This window comes from Phyllobates terribilis, unplaced genomic scaffold (genome assembly GCF_046119375.1).
Source record: "Phyllobates terribilis strain yellow unplaced genomic scaffold, ASM4611937v1 Scaffold_13__5_contigs__length_258822181, whole genome shotgun sequence".
In the NCBI taxonomy this organism is placed as follows: domain Eukaryota; kingdom Metazoa; phylum Chordata; class Amphibia; order Anura; family Dendrobatidae; genus Phyllobates; species Phyllobates terribilis.
Genome location: NW_027362773.1, coordinates 218735925 through 218753921, shown reverse-complemented (window position 1 = coordinate 218753921; position 17997 = coordinate 218735925). Strand labels below are relative to the sequence as shown.

The following is a 17997-nucleotide window of genomic DNA, read 5'->3' as shown; positions in this document are numbered from 1 at the left end:
AGGAAAGGACAGCTACGTGATATGCGAGGTCAGCATCAGGAGAGTGGGAGAGGAAAGGACAGCTACGTGATATGCGAGGTCAGCATCAGGAGAGTGGGAGAGGAAAGGACAGCTACGTGATATGCGAGGTCAGCATCAGGAGAGTGGGAGAGGAAAGGACAGCTACGTGATATGCGAGGTCAGCATCAGGAGAGTGGGAGAGGAAAGGACAGCTACGTGATATGCGAGGTCAGCATCAGGAGAGTGGGAGAGGAAAGAGGACAGCTACGTGATATGTGAGGTCAGCTTCAGGAGAGTGGGAACACAATGCGTTCAGAGCAACATACAGCACACAAGCAAGTGCTTTGGGGTGCACTCACACAGGTCGTAATTTAACTGGATAGGATCTGCAGCACATTAGTTCACTTTTACACAGCAGTATTTTGGAAGTAAATCAGGAGTGGAACAGAAACAAAGAACGAGGAGTTAAAAGATTTGAACCTCTACAATATTTAGGATGAACACCCGGTTGTCGTACAAATACAAGTGTGAAAGAGGTCTTACTAACCATTACACGCAGAATTTGCCTCAAATGTAACCCTTTGCATACCAAAGTGACACCTCAGCATGGCGCACAGGAAGTCAGAGTCCAGCCTTGGTTGCATATGCTGACACTATGACAGCACATTGCTTTGCCACTGGACTCATCATGATCCTGGATTAGGTGAGTATATGATTTTCTATTTTAATTAAAACTTAAAAGGTGTGATGTGGTGGGGGGGGGGGGGAAATCAAACAATGGGGAACCCTGAAACAGTATGGTGGGCCATCGTACATTTTAGAGACAAACGCAGGAGCCATTATACAGCATGGGAGCCAAAGCGGGGACCACCATGCATGCACCCCGTGTATAGGGGAGCGCAGGGACCACCATACACCCCATGTATACGGGAGCATCGTGTTATGTATAGAATAGAGGAGCTGTGGGCCAATCATAATATATGTAGCGCAGCTGTACATTGGAAGACTCGGGACATTATTAGATGTTAAGTGGGCACTTTAGAAGCATTATTGTTACAGGGGCACTGTACTCTGACCATCAAATGTGCACATTGGGCATTATTACTTTCTAGAGGCAAAAATGTGGACACCGTTTTCTAGGGCACTTGCAGCCCTGTGCCCCTTAGTAATATTGCTACGCAAGGGGCACAGTGGTGGCATTAGTATGTGGGGGCAATAAGAAGAGCTGTTATTGTAATACACAGCAGGTGCAGCTCAGCATTGAGGTGACAGTAGGATGAGGAGTTTGTGCAGGTTGGGACAGTTCTGGAAATGTGAGAAGTCAAATGTCTTTATTGTAATCTCTACAGAGGCATGTCACTAGAGAACTTGTGTGGGTCTGGGCCAGATGAAAAAGATAGGTAAAGTAAACGACTCCATGAGAAAGAACATCAGCTGTAAACCACCATCTATAACTGCACTGTAATCACTTGTATGTTTTGTAGGGCTGGTCTCTACCACTATAAGGTCACCATACGACGGTAATATGGATCTTGGTCTTTGTAAAGATTTTTTCCAGTAACAGCAGTCATCTGCAGAGGTTCTGCTACACCCACAATTAGGCCGTGCCACCATAGTTGTAATCGGGGTTACCGGCTAGAGGCCAATTCAGAATGTTCTGCCACGCAGAATACATACACTTGAGACACACAAATCATTAAGAGCTTGCAGCTCCCTTTACTGACCAATAACATCCCCAATGTGCTTGATGGCATACAAATCCAGAGACGCTGCAAGACATGGTAAGCAAGCCACAAAGGCTGCTCACAGTAACATGCCCAACATGCAACCTGGCAGTGCTGTAGTGTCATGTCCTGAGGCACTGTGTAGAAATGGCTGTACCACTGGTTTGACGAGTGATCCATTATGTACTGACAGTGAAATTAGAAATCACATACCAAGCCTTAGGCAACAAATATAGTATACACAAACCTACAGAAGACATTGTAGACACTGGGCTACAAGCCAGACATCCATCTACAGGTGGTCATTGATCACTAGCCACGGCTCCGAAAGGCCATCATGGTGCAGAGCAAGAATCTAATGGGGGATGGAACAGAGGTCTATCCTGTCCAGCAATGGAAGTGGATAACGACACAAAGAGGCCTTCACAAGGGAACATCACACTGGCCCTAATCCCAGCATCTCTGGACTTGTCTTCCATCAGGCATCTCATTGATTGACAATTGCACATAAAGCTGCCAGCAGGTGATCATTATGAAAATGCATGCATTTCTGTGTGAGGCGCCCGTACTCAACACCCATTAACATGCCTATCCATCCTGTGATTTTCACAATTCCATGACTTTCTCCTTGGTGTTGCAATTGTAATGTGGAGGCATATACAGGTGCTTCTCACAAAATTAGAATATCAAAAAGTTAATTTATTTCAGTTCTTCAATACAAAAAGTGAAACTCCTATATTATATAGAGTCATTACAAACAGAGTCATCTATTTCAAGTGTTTATTTCTGTTAATGTTGATGATTATGACTTACAGCCAACGAAAACACAAAAGTCATTATCTCAGTAAATTAGAATAATTTATAACAGCTTGATTTTTTTTAAAAAATCCGAAATGTTGGCCTACTGAAATGTATGTTCAGTAAATGCCCTCAATACTTGGTCGGGGCTCCTTTTGCATCAATTACTGCATCAATGCTGCGTGATATGGAGGCGATCAGCCTGTGGCACTGCTGAGGTGTTATGGAAGCCCAGGTTGCTTTGATAGCAGCCTTCAGCTCGTCTGCATTGTTGGGTCTGGTGTCTCTCATCTTCCTCTTGACAATACTCCATAGATTCTCTATGGGGTTAAGGTCAGGCGAGTTTGCTGGCCAATCAAGCACAGTGATACTGTTGTTTTTTAAACCAGGTATTGGTACTTTTGGCAGTGTGGACAGATGCCAAGTCCTGCTGGAGAATGAAATTTCCATCTCCAAAAAAGCTTGTCGGCAGAAGGAAGCATGAAGTGCTCTAAAATTTCTTGGTAGACGACTCTGCTGACTTTGGTCTTGATAAAACACAGTGGACCTACACCAGGAGATGACATGGCTCCCCAAACCATCACTGATTGTGGCAACTTCACACTAGACCTCAAGCAGCTTGGATTGTGGCCTCTCCACTCTTCCTCCAGACTCTGGGACCTTGATTTCCAAATGAAATGCAAAATTAACTTTCATCTGAAAACACCTTGGACCACTGAGCAATAGTCCAGGTCTTTTTCTCCTTGGCCCAGGTAAGACGCTTCTGGTGTTGTCTATTGGTCAGGAGTGGCCTGACACAAGGAATGCGACACTTGTAGCCCATGTCCTGGATACGTCTGTGTGTGGTGGCTCTTGAAGCAATGACTCCAGCAGCAGTCCACTCCTTGTGAATCTCCCCCAAATTTTTTAATGGCCTTTTCTTAATCCTTTCAAGGCTGCGATTATCCCAGTTGCTTGTGCACCTTTTCCTACGACACTTTCTTTCCACTCAACTTTCCATTAATATGCTTGGATACAGCACTCTGAACAACCAGCTTCTTTAGCAATGACCTTTTGTGGCTTACCCTCCTTGTGGAGTGTGTCAATGACCGCTTTCTGGACATCTGTCAAGTCAGCAGTCTTCCCCGTGATTGTGGAGCCTACTGAAACAGACTTAAGGAACCTTTTGCAGGTGTTTTTTGTTAATTATTTTAATTTACTGAGATAATGACTGTTGTGTTTTCATGGGCAGTAATCCATAATCATCAACATTAACAGAAATGAATCACTGTTTGTAATGACTATGTCACGGTTCCACCCCTCACTGTGTCTGGGATGCAGTTACTGACCGCTCAGCCATCCAATCTTGTACAGGGGCGTGCTGGAGCTGTCAGTACTGTGATTGACAGCTCGACCATCCAATCTGATACGGGGCGTGTAATATTTATTAGTGTGGTGATTGACAGCTCGGCTATCCAATCTGAGACTGGGAAGCACTGGTTATCTTCAGGTGTTCGTTATCCCAGTTGAATGCCTGGCTACTTAACTGAGCTGTTTGTCCCAGATCTCTGCCAGATGTACATTCAGCTAGTGTGTGGTTTATTCTCTGTGCCTTGCCTTCTGTTTATTGATATTCTGCAGCCTGACCTTGGACCTTGTTCTGACCATCCATCTGTTTAACCCCTTCTGCTCTGATCTGCTTTCCTCCTGGTATTCTGATCTACGGAACATTACTTGACTACACCTTTGCCTCTTCCCTCTGTTTATGACGTACCCTCTTGGCTTTGACTTCGGACTCCTTGACCATCCCATCTCACGGCCTGGCCGTGAAAAGTGACTCAGCGTCACATGCTATATGAGTTTCACTTTTTGTATTTAAGAACTTTTTGATATTCTAATTTAGTGAGATTCACCTGTATATTCCATACAAAATCAACAATTCAAGATTCACACCTATCTAGAACATTGAATAATCAAACCCCAATCCACTCTAGGGAGAAGTCCGAGAAAAAGAAAAGAATATACTGTATGTATGTATGTATGTTATATGTATTTATAAAACTGCAACATTAGGTGTCATGGTTGTCTGTCCATAACCATGACATCCAATGTCGCAACAAGTCGGTATAACATACACTATGTGGACAAAAGTTTTGGGATACTCCTCTCAGTGAAAATCCCAAATTCAATGATTCAGTCCCATAACATCCAGCCCCTCGCCATGCAGTAACATTGGCGAAAAAAAAATGGCTCATTCTAAAGAGCTCACAGAATTCGAGCATACAGCTGTCATAGGAAGTCACAGATATAAGAGTCCGCTTGTGGTATATTTAGGAGGGAGGTAATTTCACAATCAATTGAAGATTGGAAGAGTCAAGGTACCACAGCAACTCGGCCACAAAGTGGAGACCATGTAAAATTACAGGGTTGGGTCGGAGTGCCAAGACTCAGTGTATAAAAGTCATGAACGCTATGCTGACAAACTATCTGCCGGGGTATCTATGGCCAATCAGTTGCATGCAAGCCTTACATCACTAAGCACAATGCCAAGAGCTGGATGGAGTGGTGTAAAACTGCCACCTCTGGACTCTGGAGTAGTGTTCTGTGGAGTGACAAATCACGCTCCTCTATCTGAAAGTCTGATGAACAAGTCTGGGTTTGGCGAATGTCTGAAGAAAGCTACCCAACTGCATTGCGCATTTAAAAATGTGAACAATAACATTCTAGTATCAAAAGAGCTTAGGTTCCACATATTTACAACTCAACGCCTTATCGAAAGGAATGTCTAATCAGATCACCATCTACAGTCTGTACTCTAGTCCAAAGCTGCATTCACAGTTCAACAGCCCTTGCTGCCACAATGTGAGCTTTACTTTAAGAGGACTTTTCACCAAATGTTTCATATTGAACTGTACATACAATGTAATCGTGGCTGCAGAGCGGAATAAAACGTTTTTTTGTTTTTTAAATTTCGCCTCTCCATTGTGAAGATATTAGCAATCAAAGTACTTGGCACCTAATGAGTTCACTTTTGTTAAGTCTAAGTGGGTGTTATCAGATAGCAACTCACACAGGGAGAAGAAGCGCACCCCCCAGTGATAGCAACTCACATAGGGAGAAGAAGGGCACCCCCCAGTGATAGCAACTCACACAGGGAGAAGAAGGGCACCCCCCAGTGATAGCAACTCACACAGGGAGAAGAAGGGCACCCTCCAGTGATAGCAACTCACACAGGGAGAAGAAGGGCACCCTCCAGTGATAGCAACTCACACAGGGAGAAGGGCACCCCCAGTGATAGCAACTCACACAGGGAGAAGAAGCGCATCCCCCAGTGATAGCAACACATACAGGGAGAAGAAGCGCACCCCCCAGTGATAGCAACTCACACAGGGAGAAGAAGGGCAAGCCCCAGTGATAGCAACTCACACAGGGAGAAGAAGGGCACTCCCCAGTGATAGCAACTCACACAGGGAGAAGAAGAGCACCCCCCAGTGAAAACACCAAAGTGAACTCATTAGCTCGTTAGGCGCCAAATACTTTGATTGCTAATATCTCCGCACTGGAGCGGCGAAATGAAAAGAAACAAAAAAAAATAAAAACACGTTTTATTCAGCTCTGCGGCCATCGTTACCATCATGTGTCCAGCCCAACATGGAACATTTGATGAAAGGTCCTCTTTTAGGAGGTGTCCTTCTACACCAGGTATAATACAATAATCTGAAGTATATAAAATTCAAATGTCCCATATGGATCCAGCAGCAATCTTATGTTAGCAGGACAAAAAAATGTTGTGCAGAAACATTTTTGTCTCGCAAAAAAAATATAATATAATATAATATATATATATATCAACTGGATTCGTAACAACACTGGAGTCTATGGAAAATGGATCAACGAAATATCCATCCGTTTACCGCAAATTAGATATACACACACTGCAAAACTGTACTTGAAGGTGGACACATGATGAATATAGATTTCTAGCGCCGTGAGAAATAAGAAAACCACATTTCATAGTAGAGAAAAGAATATTTTTACAATAACAGTACTCACCACAGCCACTGCATCGCTGCCGATAACCGCACTGAAATCCAGCACGGTGTAATAAGCAACATTGGTCAAAATGTATATAATGGTGACAACTGGCATAGAAATCGCAATGGACAATGGCAAGTTCCTGAAAGCACATAAATCTGAACTGTAAAAGCATTTCCTGGATGACACAAAAATTAAAGAACCACTCCAGCATTTTATTCTTGCACATGTAATGGTAACTGACCAGCAATATTCTAGTTGTGTAGTTTCTTCTCAGCTCAATTGCATCCAAAAATTTTGAACCTACGTCATGTGATCCCCAGCCTGATCGCCTGACCACCAATCCAATGGCGCTCAACTGTGTACACTCGTGACCAAAAGTTTTGGTTTCTCACAAAGTTTGCTGCTTCAGTTTTCATAGTGGCAATTTGCATTAACTCTAGATTGTTATATAGAGTGATCAGATAAATTACAAAAAAAATAAAAATACAAAGGCATTCCTTGCCATGAAAAATTAACTTAATAAAAACAAAACATTTCCACTGATTTTCAGCACTGCTACAAAATGACCTCCTTACATAATTTTAGTGATCTACTAAATAGCTCAGGAAAAAGCGTTAAAGAGGTTGTCCACTACTTTTTCATAGGTCATCAATGTCTGATCGGCTGGGGTCTGAAACCCCAGCTGATCAGCTGTTATCGGGGTCAGCGGCAGCGATTTGGATAGGAAGCGGATGTGCAGTACCAAGCATTGTCCACCATCAGAAGACTGCCAGCTCTGCAAGTTAGTATTTCCGTCCGGCGGCGCCACTCACACCAATAGCAGCTGATCGGTGGGGTGCCAAGTGTTGGACCTCAGCTGATCAGACATGGATGACCTATGAAAAAGTAGTGAACAACCTCTTTAACAAGGTCAAGGCAGCTGATATAATTTAATCAGCATGACAGGGTGATGAGAGAAGACTGCTTGCTTTAAAAGGGGGCTGGTGCTTGAAATCATTTTCTTCTATTCAATGGTTACTTCCAAAAATTCACATGCAGTTATTATTGTTTTGCAAAAGGGTTTTACAAGCAAGAACATTGCTGCTTGTAAGATTGCCCCTAAAACAACCATTTATTGGATGCAATAGAACTTTAGAGAGAGGTTAAATTCCTGTGAAGAAAGATTCACGGTGCCCAAGAAATTCCAACAAGTGCCAGGTCCATCTCCTAAAGATGATTCAGCTAGGGGACTCTGTTCAACATCAGTGCAGAGCTTGCTCAGAAATGGCAGCAGGCAAATGTCAGTGCATCTGCATGCAGTGACGTCATTTGGAGGCTGACCTAGTGTCATGAAGGGAAGCAAATAAGCTACTTTTCTCCAAGAAAAACATCAAGGACATACTGATATTTTGTTTGTAAGTACAGGAATTGGACTGCACAGGACTAGTGTAAAGTTATTTTCTTTGATGAAGCCTCCTTTAGACTGGGACATATGGAATAATGATTGTCCAGAGAAGAATAGGTGATCCCTACCATGAGTCTGTCTCATGTCATCTGTAAATCATCCTGAGACCATTCATGTGTGGGGACTTCTCATCCATGGGTGGGGAGCGCACTGACAATTTGGATAAGAACACTGCCATGAATAAAGAATGGAATCTAATCTTCCTCCAAAAGAGACTTCTCCCAACCATCCAGGAGCAGTTTGGTGATGAACAATGAATTTTCTACATGATGTCACAATGCAAAATAACTAAATTGCTCGATGCACAAAATATTGCCATTCTGCGTCCATGGCCAGAAATCTTCCCTGATCTCAGTCCCATTGTTAACCTGTGGTGAATCCTCAAAAACAGGGTGGACAAACAAAAGCACCCAAATTGTGGTAAACTCCAATTCCTGATTAGGCAAGAATGGATTGCAATCAGAAGGATTTTGCCCAGAAGATGTCCAGTTGCCAGGGCGAAAGGCAAAAATCTTTAAAAATAAGGGTTAACTCTGGAAATATTGAGCAGTCTTTGCATAAAGTTGATGTATTTGTCAATAAAAGTGTAAAAACGTATGAAATGCTGATAATTGTGCTTCAGTAACCATAGAAACATCCGACTAAAAGATCTAAAAACACTAAAGCAGCAAACTGTGAAGTCGAAAATGTGTCTCAGTTTCAATACTTTTGGCCATGACTAGACAAGACTACTGTTGAGCGAGCTGTCAGTCAGTGCCAGGGTCGTGGTTACAGCGGCCGCTCTCTATACACTGGGCAGTAACCAAAGCCGCGTCGGCGCCTCTCCTGACTGAAAGCCGAACTCTGCCGGAAGGAATAAAGTTCATTTCCTCCCAGCAGCGGGGCTCTCAGGGTGGGCGCCAGGCAGGTTAAAGAGGATATCCAGGACTTTAAAAAAAAATGTGCCTAAGCGTTAACAGGCATGTAGTCGCTAACAGAGGCAATTACCAGTCTGATGTACCCGGTGACGGTCATTGACCGCTCTTGCCGGAGATTCAGCTACTCCCTGTCAACAGAGCAGCAGTTTCTCTTCCTGTTGACAGGGCAGGACTACTGGTGTCATGCTGATTGGGGGAAGCCGGCTGTCAATTAGGCAGCAGAGAGCCAGCTGTCAATCAGCATGACACCAGTAGTCCCGCCCTGTCAACAGGAAGAGAAGCCGCCGCTCTGTTGACGTGAAGTCAGCGGAAGTCTGACTGCTCTGTGCTGGTGGAGAACGGCGCAGGGCACAAAAGGCAGGTAGGTAGCAACTACTTGCCTGTGAGTGCTTTTTTTAAAGTCTCAGATATACTTTTTAATAGCTTTTTTTTTTTTACATGACAGGTTCCCCTATAAGCCAGTTTGGCACTCACAAGAGGACATGTTCCCCCTTACATCACCCATCAGAGGCCTCTCACTTTGCCCCTCATCAGTGCAAAGCAGGTGGTCTGATTTGGCTAACACCCAAATACATGTGTCTACAAATGGAGTATCTGGTTTGGCTTTTCATCTTAAGTCATGTGGCAAGCAGGGCTGTGGAGTCGGAGTCCATTTTGGTGTAGTCGGTATAAAATGGACCGACTCCAACTCCTAAAATATATAATAAATTGGGTACAGTAGTTCAATGCAGTTTGTGGGGAATATTTTTTCATAAGAATTTGGGAAAGTTATGAAATGTCTGTCCTATTCCTGATCTGAGGGTCTAGACTTTTAGCTGAGATGAATCTGTGCTACAGTAAATGTATCACTTAAACATGAGCCATGAATGAGGGAGTCGGAGTCGTGTCATGGAAATTGAGGAGTCAGAGGTTTGGCTTACCGACTCCACAGCCCTGGTGGCAGGGCACCTTAAAAGTGTATGATGTATAGTGGTCCAGCAGATGAATGGGACATCCTTTTGGCATACGACAGGTTTGTTTGGAATACGACCCCAGGGTTATTATTGGTGTATGTGCCAAACAGAGGCCATAAACACAATGTACAGAAAGCCTCAGGCTCACGATGGTGCTATGTATAGGCCGTGTGAATCCTTTATAACCTGTAACAATATATAATTATGGGCTGAGCAACAAACTGCTTTCTAGTTGTCATAAGACTCCATGTCCAACAATACAGCTAGGTGCAGGAAGATCACATGGTGAACAAATCTGATATAGCATATTATTCTAGTTACCTTTCCGGGTTCTTAATTTCTTCTGTTACATAATTAAGGGTGTCCCAGCCGGAATAAGAGAAGAGGGCAGAATACAGAGCTAAGGAGATGTCACCAGCGTCCCATGAAGAACCAGCAAACGAATCCTCAAAGTTCTGCGTGTGCCCTAGGAAAAAAAAAACACAATATAGCCATCACCTGGGTCACTAGGTATGTGACATTAGTCTCCACGCATCCATCTTTTCTGAACAAAGAACATTGATAAAAAATGTGACAACATCACTAACATTGAAAGAAAAATGCTGCAATCAATACACACGCTGGGGTCACAACCAACGTCCTCCAATGGATCTGGCATTGGCTATTGAAGCAAAAAATATATGAACTACAATAATCATAAGCATTACTGTACTGAATAATACATTAATTCACACAGCACGAATAAAAAAATCTATATACATCTCTTACCTTGGCATAATTTAACAATCCCCGTTACAATGATAACAATTAACGCAATGACTTTGGCATAAGTGAAGAGATCCTGAACCCGAGTGCCCCATTTCACGTACGCACAGTTTATAAAAGTGATTATACCTGGGGATAAGAGGATATGCAATTAGAATACACAACACACCATTAGTAGTTTTATAGCATCAGCGTATTGAGTGAAGCCTAATAAAGAAAAGAAACAAGACCTAAATGGTTAAAGCCGCAGATTGCACAGTGCTGGTTGGGAGTCGGGGTATGCGGCATGTCTGGAACATATATATAGCTTTAAACACTGTATTACTCAATGACACATTCTGCGAGTTCCTGATACTGTACATGCAGACTCATCGCACCGGCTTCTCCTACATAACAAGTGAGGGTCTGCCCTTACACAGAACCACGACCTGGGTAAACCGCTTATCTTCATGCAGGACACTGATCATACAGTGCAAGAGTCTGTCCCACCTGCACACAGGGACCTGACAGTCCTGGTACCAGCATGAAATACAATGCACTTTACAATACTCCAACGAAGTGCAGAATTCATACAGGAGTTTAGTTTAGTTCTAAAAAATTTCCAATCCATGTAAAAAAAATTAATAATAATTGCAGAGTGCAATAAATGCTTCACTCTTCAGGATTCTTCTTGCTGGCAATATATCAGATCCATCCTAGGGGTCAAGGCTCTGTTATACTCAGAAACCAAAACGCGATCAGTGGGGGGACTCCACCTCTAGACTAAGGGACACCGCTGAACTAAACAATTCTGACATTACCCACAGACCCTCATTTATTAGTTTTCCTAAAGATAATCATATAGTCAAGTTTCTTTACAGTTTATAAGTTGTAACAGCTTTGCATAAACTGTTGTCCAGTCTGTTAACACTATGCCATATGATTTACAGGTAATATCACAATAGATCCATGCTGCCTAAATCAGGGTCCGGCTGTCTTACTGGAGCAGTGTACATTTTACTCTAAAAACACTGCGTTTCAGAGGAACAACTGTGAACAGCTGGCCAGGGACTGTGAGTCTTGGATGACTATTTCAAAGCAGGTGGTGGCAGTCTCTCCCCTAATCTGACTAGTCTTTGCAGTCTAGGAGGAGACCCATCAGTCTAGGGGAGTAGGGTGGGGAGAAGCCACCAGGATCTGCTTGGACTAGTCATCCAAGACACACAATCCCTAGAAAGCTTCTCAAACTAAGTTTTCTATAACACTCCGCAGCGTTTCAGAATAAAACACACGGCTGCAATAACACAGCCAGTCCGATCCATGCTGCCGATGGCTGAGAATTCAACCAAGTCTGACAGCATGACATATGCAGGATATCTGGAGATGTGATGCAAGAACGACACTGGCAGACTATTAAATGGCATCTTCAAAAGTCTTAAAATAAAAACGATATAGGGAAAAAATATGGGTTTTATCTACACACTTTTTAGATATATGGAACCAAGATCCATATGTTAATAAATGCTGCTCTTGAAGTAAAGCCAACCACTAAAAAGCAACCACCATGATGTTACCGGCTGACTTAGCCAAAGCCCTTGGCAGCAAGCAACTGCTGAGAAGATATAGTGTGCAAGCAGCTATATTATAGTATATATTCATTAGTTAATAGTCCATAATATACATACACACACAAGCAGCAGCAATGAGGCGAGATGCGACGTAAGGAGGTTCACATGTGGGGAACATGGGTTGTACCAGGTAGTTCGCAAAAGTGATTGCAATCACCGCTTGGCTGGTGGGTTCAATAATCAGCAGTGAAGTCCAGAGCCTGATGAAGGCAACAAATCCCCCGAAAGCCTCAAGTATGTAAGAATAGCTGCCTCCTGATTTAGGAATAGTGGTGCCAAGTTCTGCATAGCACAAGGCCCCAATCACTGAGAAGATACCACCTATTGTCCACAGGACAAGAGATAATCCATAAGATGCTGAGTAAATAAGGACTCCCTTAGGAGATACAAAAATCCCTGAGCCGATCATGTTGCCCACGATGAGGCAGACTCCGTTTAGGAGGGAGATTTCTTTCTTGAGTTGCATGACATCCTTTGGACATTCGGAGCCCGAGGCGGACTTCTTTGGACCGTCCCCATTGCTGGAAGAAGTCAGAGGTACAGCTTGGCTCTCCGTTTCCTCCATGATGAAGTTGTGGAGTGCTGTGATCCTACTAAATCAAAAAGAAGTAGAGTTAGACAACCGGAGATGGAGGTTCAGCACTTTGTTACCTCCCGGGATTAATCCACAGCAAATCAAAGACATGTCCGAAACAATGAAACCAGTAATAAGCTCCCCCATGGTGAGCACCACTGCTGTCTAGGAACCCATACAAGTATTTTGCTGTAATTTGTCTGGATTTAGCAAGCAGGAGAGTCCTTAATTGAACTAAACTCTGGCAAGAAATTCTGGATTGTCTGTGTTTATTAGTTTGATCAGTGCCGAGTCTGCGTTTTCTAACATTTATTTGATTCACAAGAAAATCAATTATTGTATTGCATTTATTTCCATTGGTTAAAGGGAATTGTTGTGGCCTGTTCTATTTAAAGGGAACCTTTCACCAGGTCTTTACTACCCCATCTGAGAGCAACATAATGTAGGGGCATTGTATCACTTACTGAGCTACTTGCTGTCATTTTAATACAATCATTGTTTTATCTGCTGCAGATGTAGCAGTGCTCTGAATGCTGAGCTCTGTGTAACCCTATCCACACCACTGATTGACATCTTTCTGTGCACACTGTGCATAGGCAGAAAGCTGTCAATCAGTGGTGAGGTTGCTGTTATACAGAACTCATGAATATGGAGAACTACCTGGCAGCAGCACTCTAGTGATAATCTGCTGAAAAAACATGATTTTATCATAAATCTTACAGGTATGAATGAAAACAAGAGACCAAGAAGTGCTGCAAAGATTTTCATACTGTGCTAGCCAGAAAAACCTTCTTACAGAGTTTGCAAATATACTTGTTGTGGCTTGGCAATACAGACATCACCTCAATACTAATAAAAAATATATTATATATATATATATATATATATATATATATATATATATATATATATATATATATATATATATATATATATATATATATATATATATATATATATATATATATATATATATATATATATATATTCTGTTTTTGATCCCCTGCTTCCAAGAGTCATAACTTTATTTTTACATCAATATGGCCTTGTCAGGGATTGTTTTTTTGCGGGACGAGTTGTACTTTTGAACAACACCATTGATTTTACCACATCATGTATTGGAAAATGGGAAAAAAAAAATTCCAGGTGCAGTGAAATTGCAAAAAAAAAAGTGCAATTCTACAATTGTTTTGGGGTTTTGTTTTTGTTTTTTTTAACTATGATCCCTAAATGATAAAACTGACTTACCATTATGATTTCTCAGGTCAGTAGGAGTACACAGATACCAAACATGTATAAGTTTGTAAAAAAAAAGTGCCATTTTCTGAGACCTATGGCGTCTCCATTTTTCGTGATCTGGGGCCGGGTGAGGGCTTATTTTTTGCGCACCGACCTGACGTTTTTATTGATACAATTTTAGTGTAGATATGATGTTTTGATCACCCGTTATTGCATTTTATTGCAATGTAGTGGCGACCAAAAAAAATTTAATTCTGGAGTTATTTTTTTTTTCATTACGCCATTTTATATTGATAGATCGGGCGATTCTGAACCCGGCGATACCAAATATGTGTATATTTGATTTTTTTTAATGGTTTTATTTTGAATGGGGCAAAAGGTGGGTGTTTTAAACTTATTTTTTATATATATATTTTTTAAAATGTATTTTTTATTTATTTTTTTTTTTTTTTTTTTTTTTTACTTTTTGCATGCTTCAATAGTCTCCATCAGCGACCTGCGATCATGTGACGGGGTCACCGTTGGACGAAGCCAGTGACGCGCATCTGGTTTGTGTGAGTTAAATGCCGCTGTCAGAGATTGACAGCGGCATTTAACATGTTAACAGCAGCAGGTGGATCGCGATTCCACCCGCGGCTGTTAGGGGCACATGTCAGCTGTACAGATCAGCTGTCATGTGCCTGAAAAGATGCATGCTCGAGCGTTGGGAAGGAGGTGACCTATGACGTATAGGTACGTTATAGGTCATAAAGGGGTTAAAACCCTCAGGTTCCAAAATATGAAAAGAAGGCATCACTGCCTCTATACAAAAAAAAGATTGCTCTCAGTGGGAAAAAAAAGATAATCTTGTAGTTATGATACCTTAATAAAATAAATTATGTTACAAGGCAAGCTTTTCAGACCACTTAGGTCCCTTCCTAGGTACCATGCCTTAAGAAGGGACCTAAGTGGTCTCGAAAGCTTGCCTTGTAACATAATTTATTTTATTTTTGTTAGCCATTAAAAGGTATCACAAATACAAGATTATCTTGTTTTTCCCACTGAGAGCAATCTTTTTTCAACTGGCTAACACGGTACCAAACCCCTTTTTTTCCTTTTGCCTCTATACAGGGACATTTTTTACGTCCACACACATTTTATACACCTTTTTTGAATGATATGGTGGAAAAAGAGAGCCAAAGTCTAACCTATTTATTTTAGTCTCATTTAATTTTCTAAATCAACCCACAAAAATAAAACAATCATACGGCTAGCCTATGTTGACGGGAAAAGGAATTATGGCTCATGGAAAAAAAAAAATATTAGTTTACACTTTCCCGTAAAGGCAAAGCCAGACTTTCTCTACTTCTCATTAAGTGTGTATAATGGCATTATGTTATGGCTCAATAAGAAATATTTAGTAAAAGGAAAAAATATATATATATTTTAACACGGTAGTCAATAGAGAGAAAAGATAAAGTTTAGTCGTCCTCAGTAGTTGATACTTAATAGCGGCTAACTGAAAAGATTACAAATAGCGAGCCTTCAAGACTATTTGGGTTTCTTCATCAGTCATGGGATAACAAAATCTGAGTCCCATAGTTACATACAATAGGACAGTAAGTGCATGCCGCTACCTAGCACAGTACATGTGTTCTCAATGGAGAGAGAGGAGTAAGCCGCTATCTGTGGCAGTAGTTAATTCCTCCCACCACTGAGATTAAAAAGATTGGGCATGTTAAAAATCCAACAAAGCAATACAAACATTATTTGGTCGACCTGTAAGGTTTGGCAGACATTGATTTAAGGTGAATGCCCAACTTTAGTGTGATAAATAAGTAATGTAAAGTGGAACTATCAGTACTACTAGTGGAGTACAGTGGCCACATCTTGATTAAGCCATCAGTACGAGTAGTGGAGTACAGTGGCCACATCTTGATTAAGCCATCAGTATGAGTAGTGGAGTACAGAGGCCAAATCTTGATGAACCATCAGTACTAGTAGTGGAGTACAGTGGCCACATCTTGATGGAACGATCAGTACTAGTAGTGGAGTACAGTGACCACATCTTGATGAGCCATCAGTACTACTAGTGGAGTACAGTGGCCACATCTTGATTAAGCCATCAGTACGAGTAGTGGAGTACAGTGGCCACATCTTGATTAAGCCATCAGTATGAGTAGTGGAGTACAGAGGCCAAATCTTGATGAACCATCAGTACTAGTAGTGGAGTACAGTGGCCACATCTTGATGGAACGATCAGTACTAGTAGTGGAGTACAGTGACCACATCTTGATGAGCCATCAGTACTACTAGTGGAGTACAGTGGCCACATCTTGATGGAACGATCAGTACGAGAAGTGGAGTACAGAGACCACATCTTGATGGAGCAATCAGTACGAGTAGTGAAATACAGTGGCCACCGCTTGAGTTGCTGAGGGGAGTACAGCAGATATTTATTTTACACAGTCAACAGTTTGCAATATTTCTAGACTCTCCTCTTCTGTATTGGATCCTAATCTCAGAAACAATTCTCAGGAGCTCCCTGTCACCAACAGGAACATTTATCTGCAATACCGGAGAAAAACCTGTAAAACCTGTCCATACTTAACCACAGACAAGATTAAGATTCCCACAACACATTAGGATTACAGGTATCTTCTGGAAGTACAAACTAGACAACCTTTGACACACAGAGCAGGAATGAATGTGTCCTATGGCTTTAGCTTTTTCTACAACACAGAAGTCATAGGACCACAACCATAGCTTCCAACCGTCCCGTTTTCTGCGGGACTGTCCCGCTCTGAGGGATCAGTCCTGCGTCCCGTCACTGTTCAGATGTTCTCCAGCTTCTATACATTCTGGCTGTGGTGGGTGGTGGGGGATTGCGGCAGTGGAGCAGCGGGGCACAGGTAGTAGCCGGCAGCTGCAGCTACCACATGTTCCCGCTGCTAAAGAAAATGATTATTAACACCCATGGGCATGGAGTAGAGTGATTATTCATTCTATTTAGCAGCGAGCACAGAGGATCGCCAAGCAGCAGGTGCTGTGCCGCTGCTGACAGTGCGCACTATTAAGGAGAATGACTGTGGGCGTGGAGAGGGGTGAATATCCCTGCAGCTCACATCAGGGTCTGAGGGCACATGGCAGTAATGTCATGCGCTGCTCAGATGCGGAGGTGAGCGGCTGCTGGCAGAACAGGAAGCAGTGCTGGAGCAGAGGGAAGGAAGGTCAGTAGAAGTGTTTATTTTTTCAGTGTGCTGTGATGGGGGGCCATGCATACCAGGATTGGGACATGTGGACACGACCTTACAGACACAAAAAAAGCAAGATGTCGTATAATGAAGCTACATAAAGATGAGAAAGTTCTGGCGGCTCTGACTGTGAACAAAGGAACAAAAAAATAATCCACAGGTCCCAACTAGAGATGAGCAGGATGCACAGATGACGTCGCGCTGCCCTGGATGATCAAAAGCCGCCGGGGACGCTGGAACATTAGAGATTCACGCCCTAATGTTCACAAGCCAGGTAACACTGACCTGGATGCTGGACCAGAGACCCGGGAATCCATCTGCTCATCTCTAGTCCCAACTGTCCAGAAAACAGCAGACAGTCCTGGATTTCATCCTGCACCCTGCAGTCTCGGGTGTCTGCTGAATGCCCCTCATTATCAGCGCCCTTCTAACAACTCCTCCTGCCAGGTTAGAAAGAAATGGTAAATGGGCATGAATTTGGGTGTGGCCAAAATTTGCTGCAGCACGCTACGCGCGCCACATGATCTTTCTCTTCTTCAAAAGTTGGGAGTTATGCCACAACTATGGAAGAGATCTCAATCAGAGAACATTAAAATTCTCACACTTATCTACCAACATTTCAGACTATTTACTTTGCTCCCTTCCTTACACTGATGGTTCTACGTTATGTTTAGATCCCAATAATTGTGCAATATAAACAATCTGCCAATTACCTAACAAACGAGC

At 42.5% G+C, this 17997-nt stretch overlaps 1 protein-coding gene across 2 annotated transcripts in view; it reads right to left on the bottom strand.

The window, feature by feature from the left end:
• Positions 1-17997, bottom strand: part of SLC7A6 (solute carrier family 7 member 6) — a 52139-nt gene that overhangs the window by 20601 nt on the left and 13541 nt on the right. Inside the window, exons 2-5 of one of the 2 annotated variants that reach the window (XM_073659308.1) lie at positions 12283-12818; positions 10622-10747; positions 10175-10319; positions 6555-6678 (exon numbers count right to left, since the gene is read on the bottom strand). In XM_073659308.1, coding sequence (XP_073515409.1) covers positions 6555-6678; positions 10175-10319; positions 10622-10747; positions 12283-12790 — 903 coding nt within the window. In that variant the 5' untranslated portion in view covers positions 12791-12818. The remainder of the gene's footprint in view (positions 1-6554; positions 6679-10174; positions 10320-10621; positions 10748-12282; positions 12819-17997) is intronic. The other variant, XM_073659309.1, reaches the window with a different exon arrangement.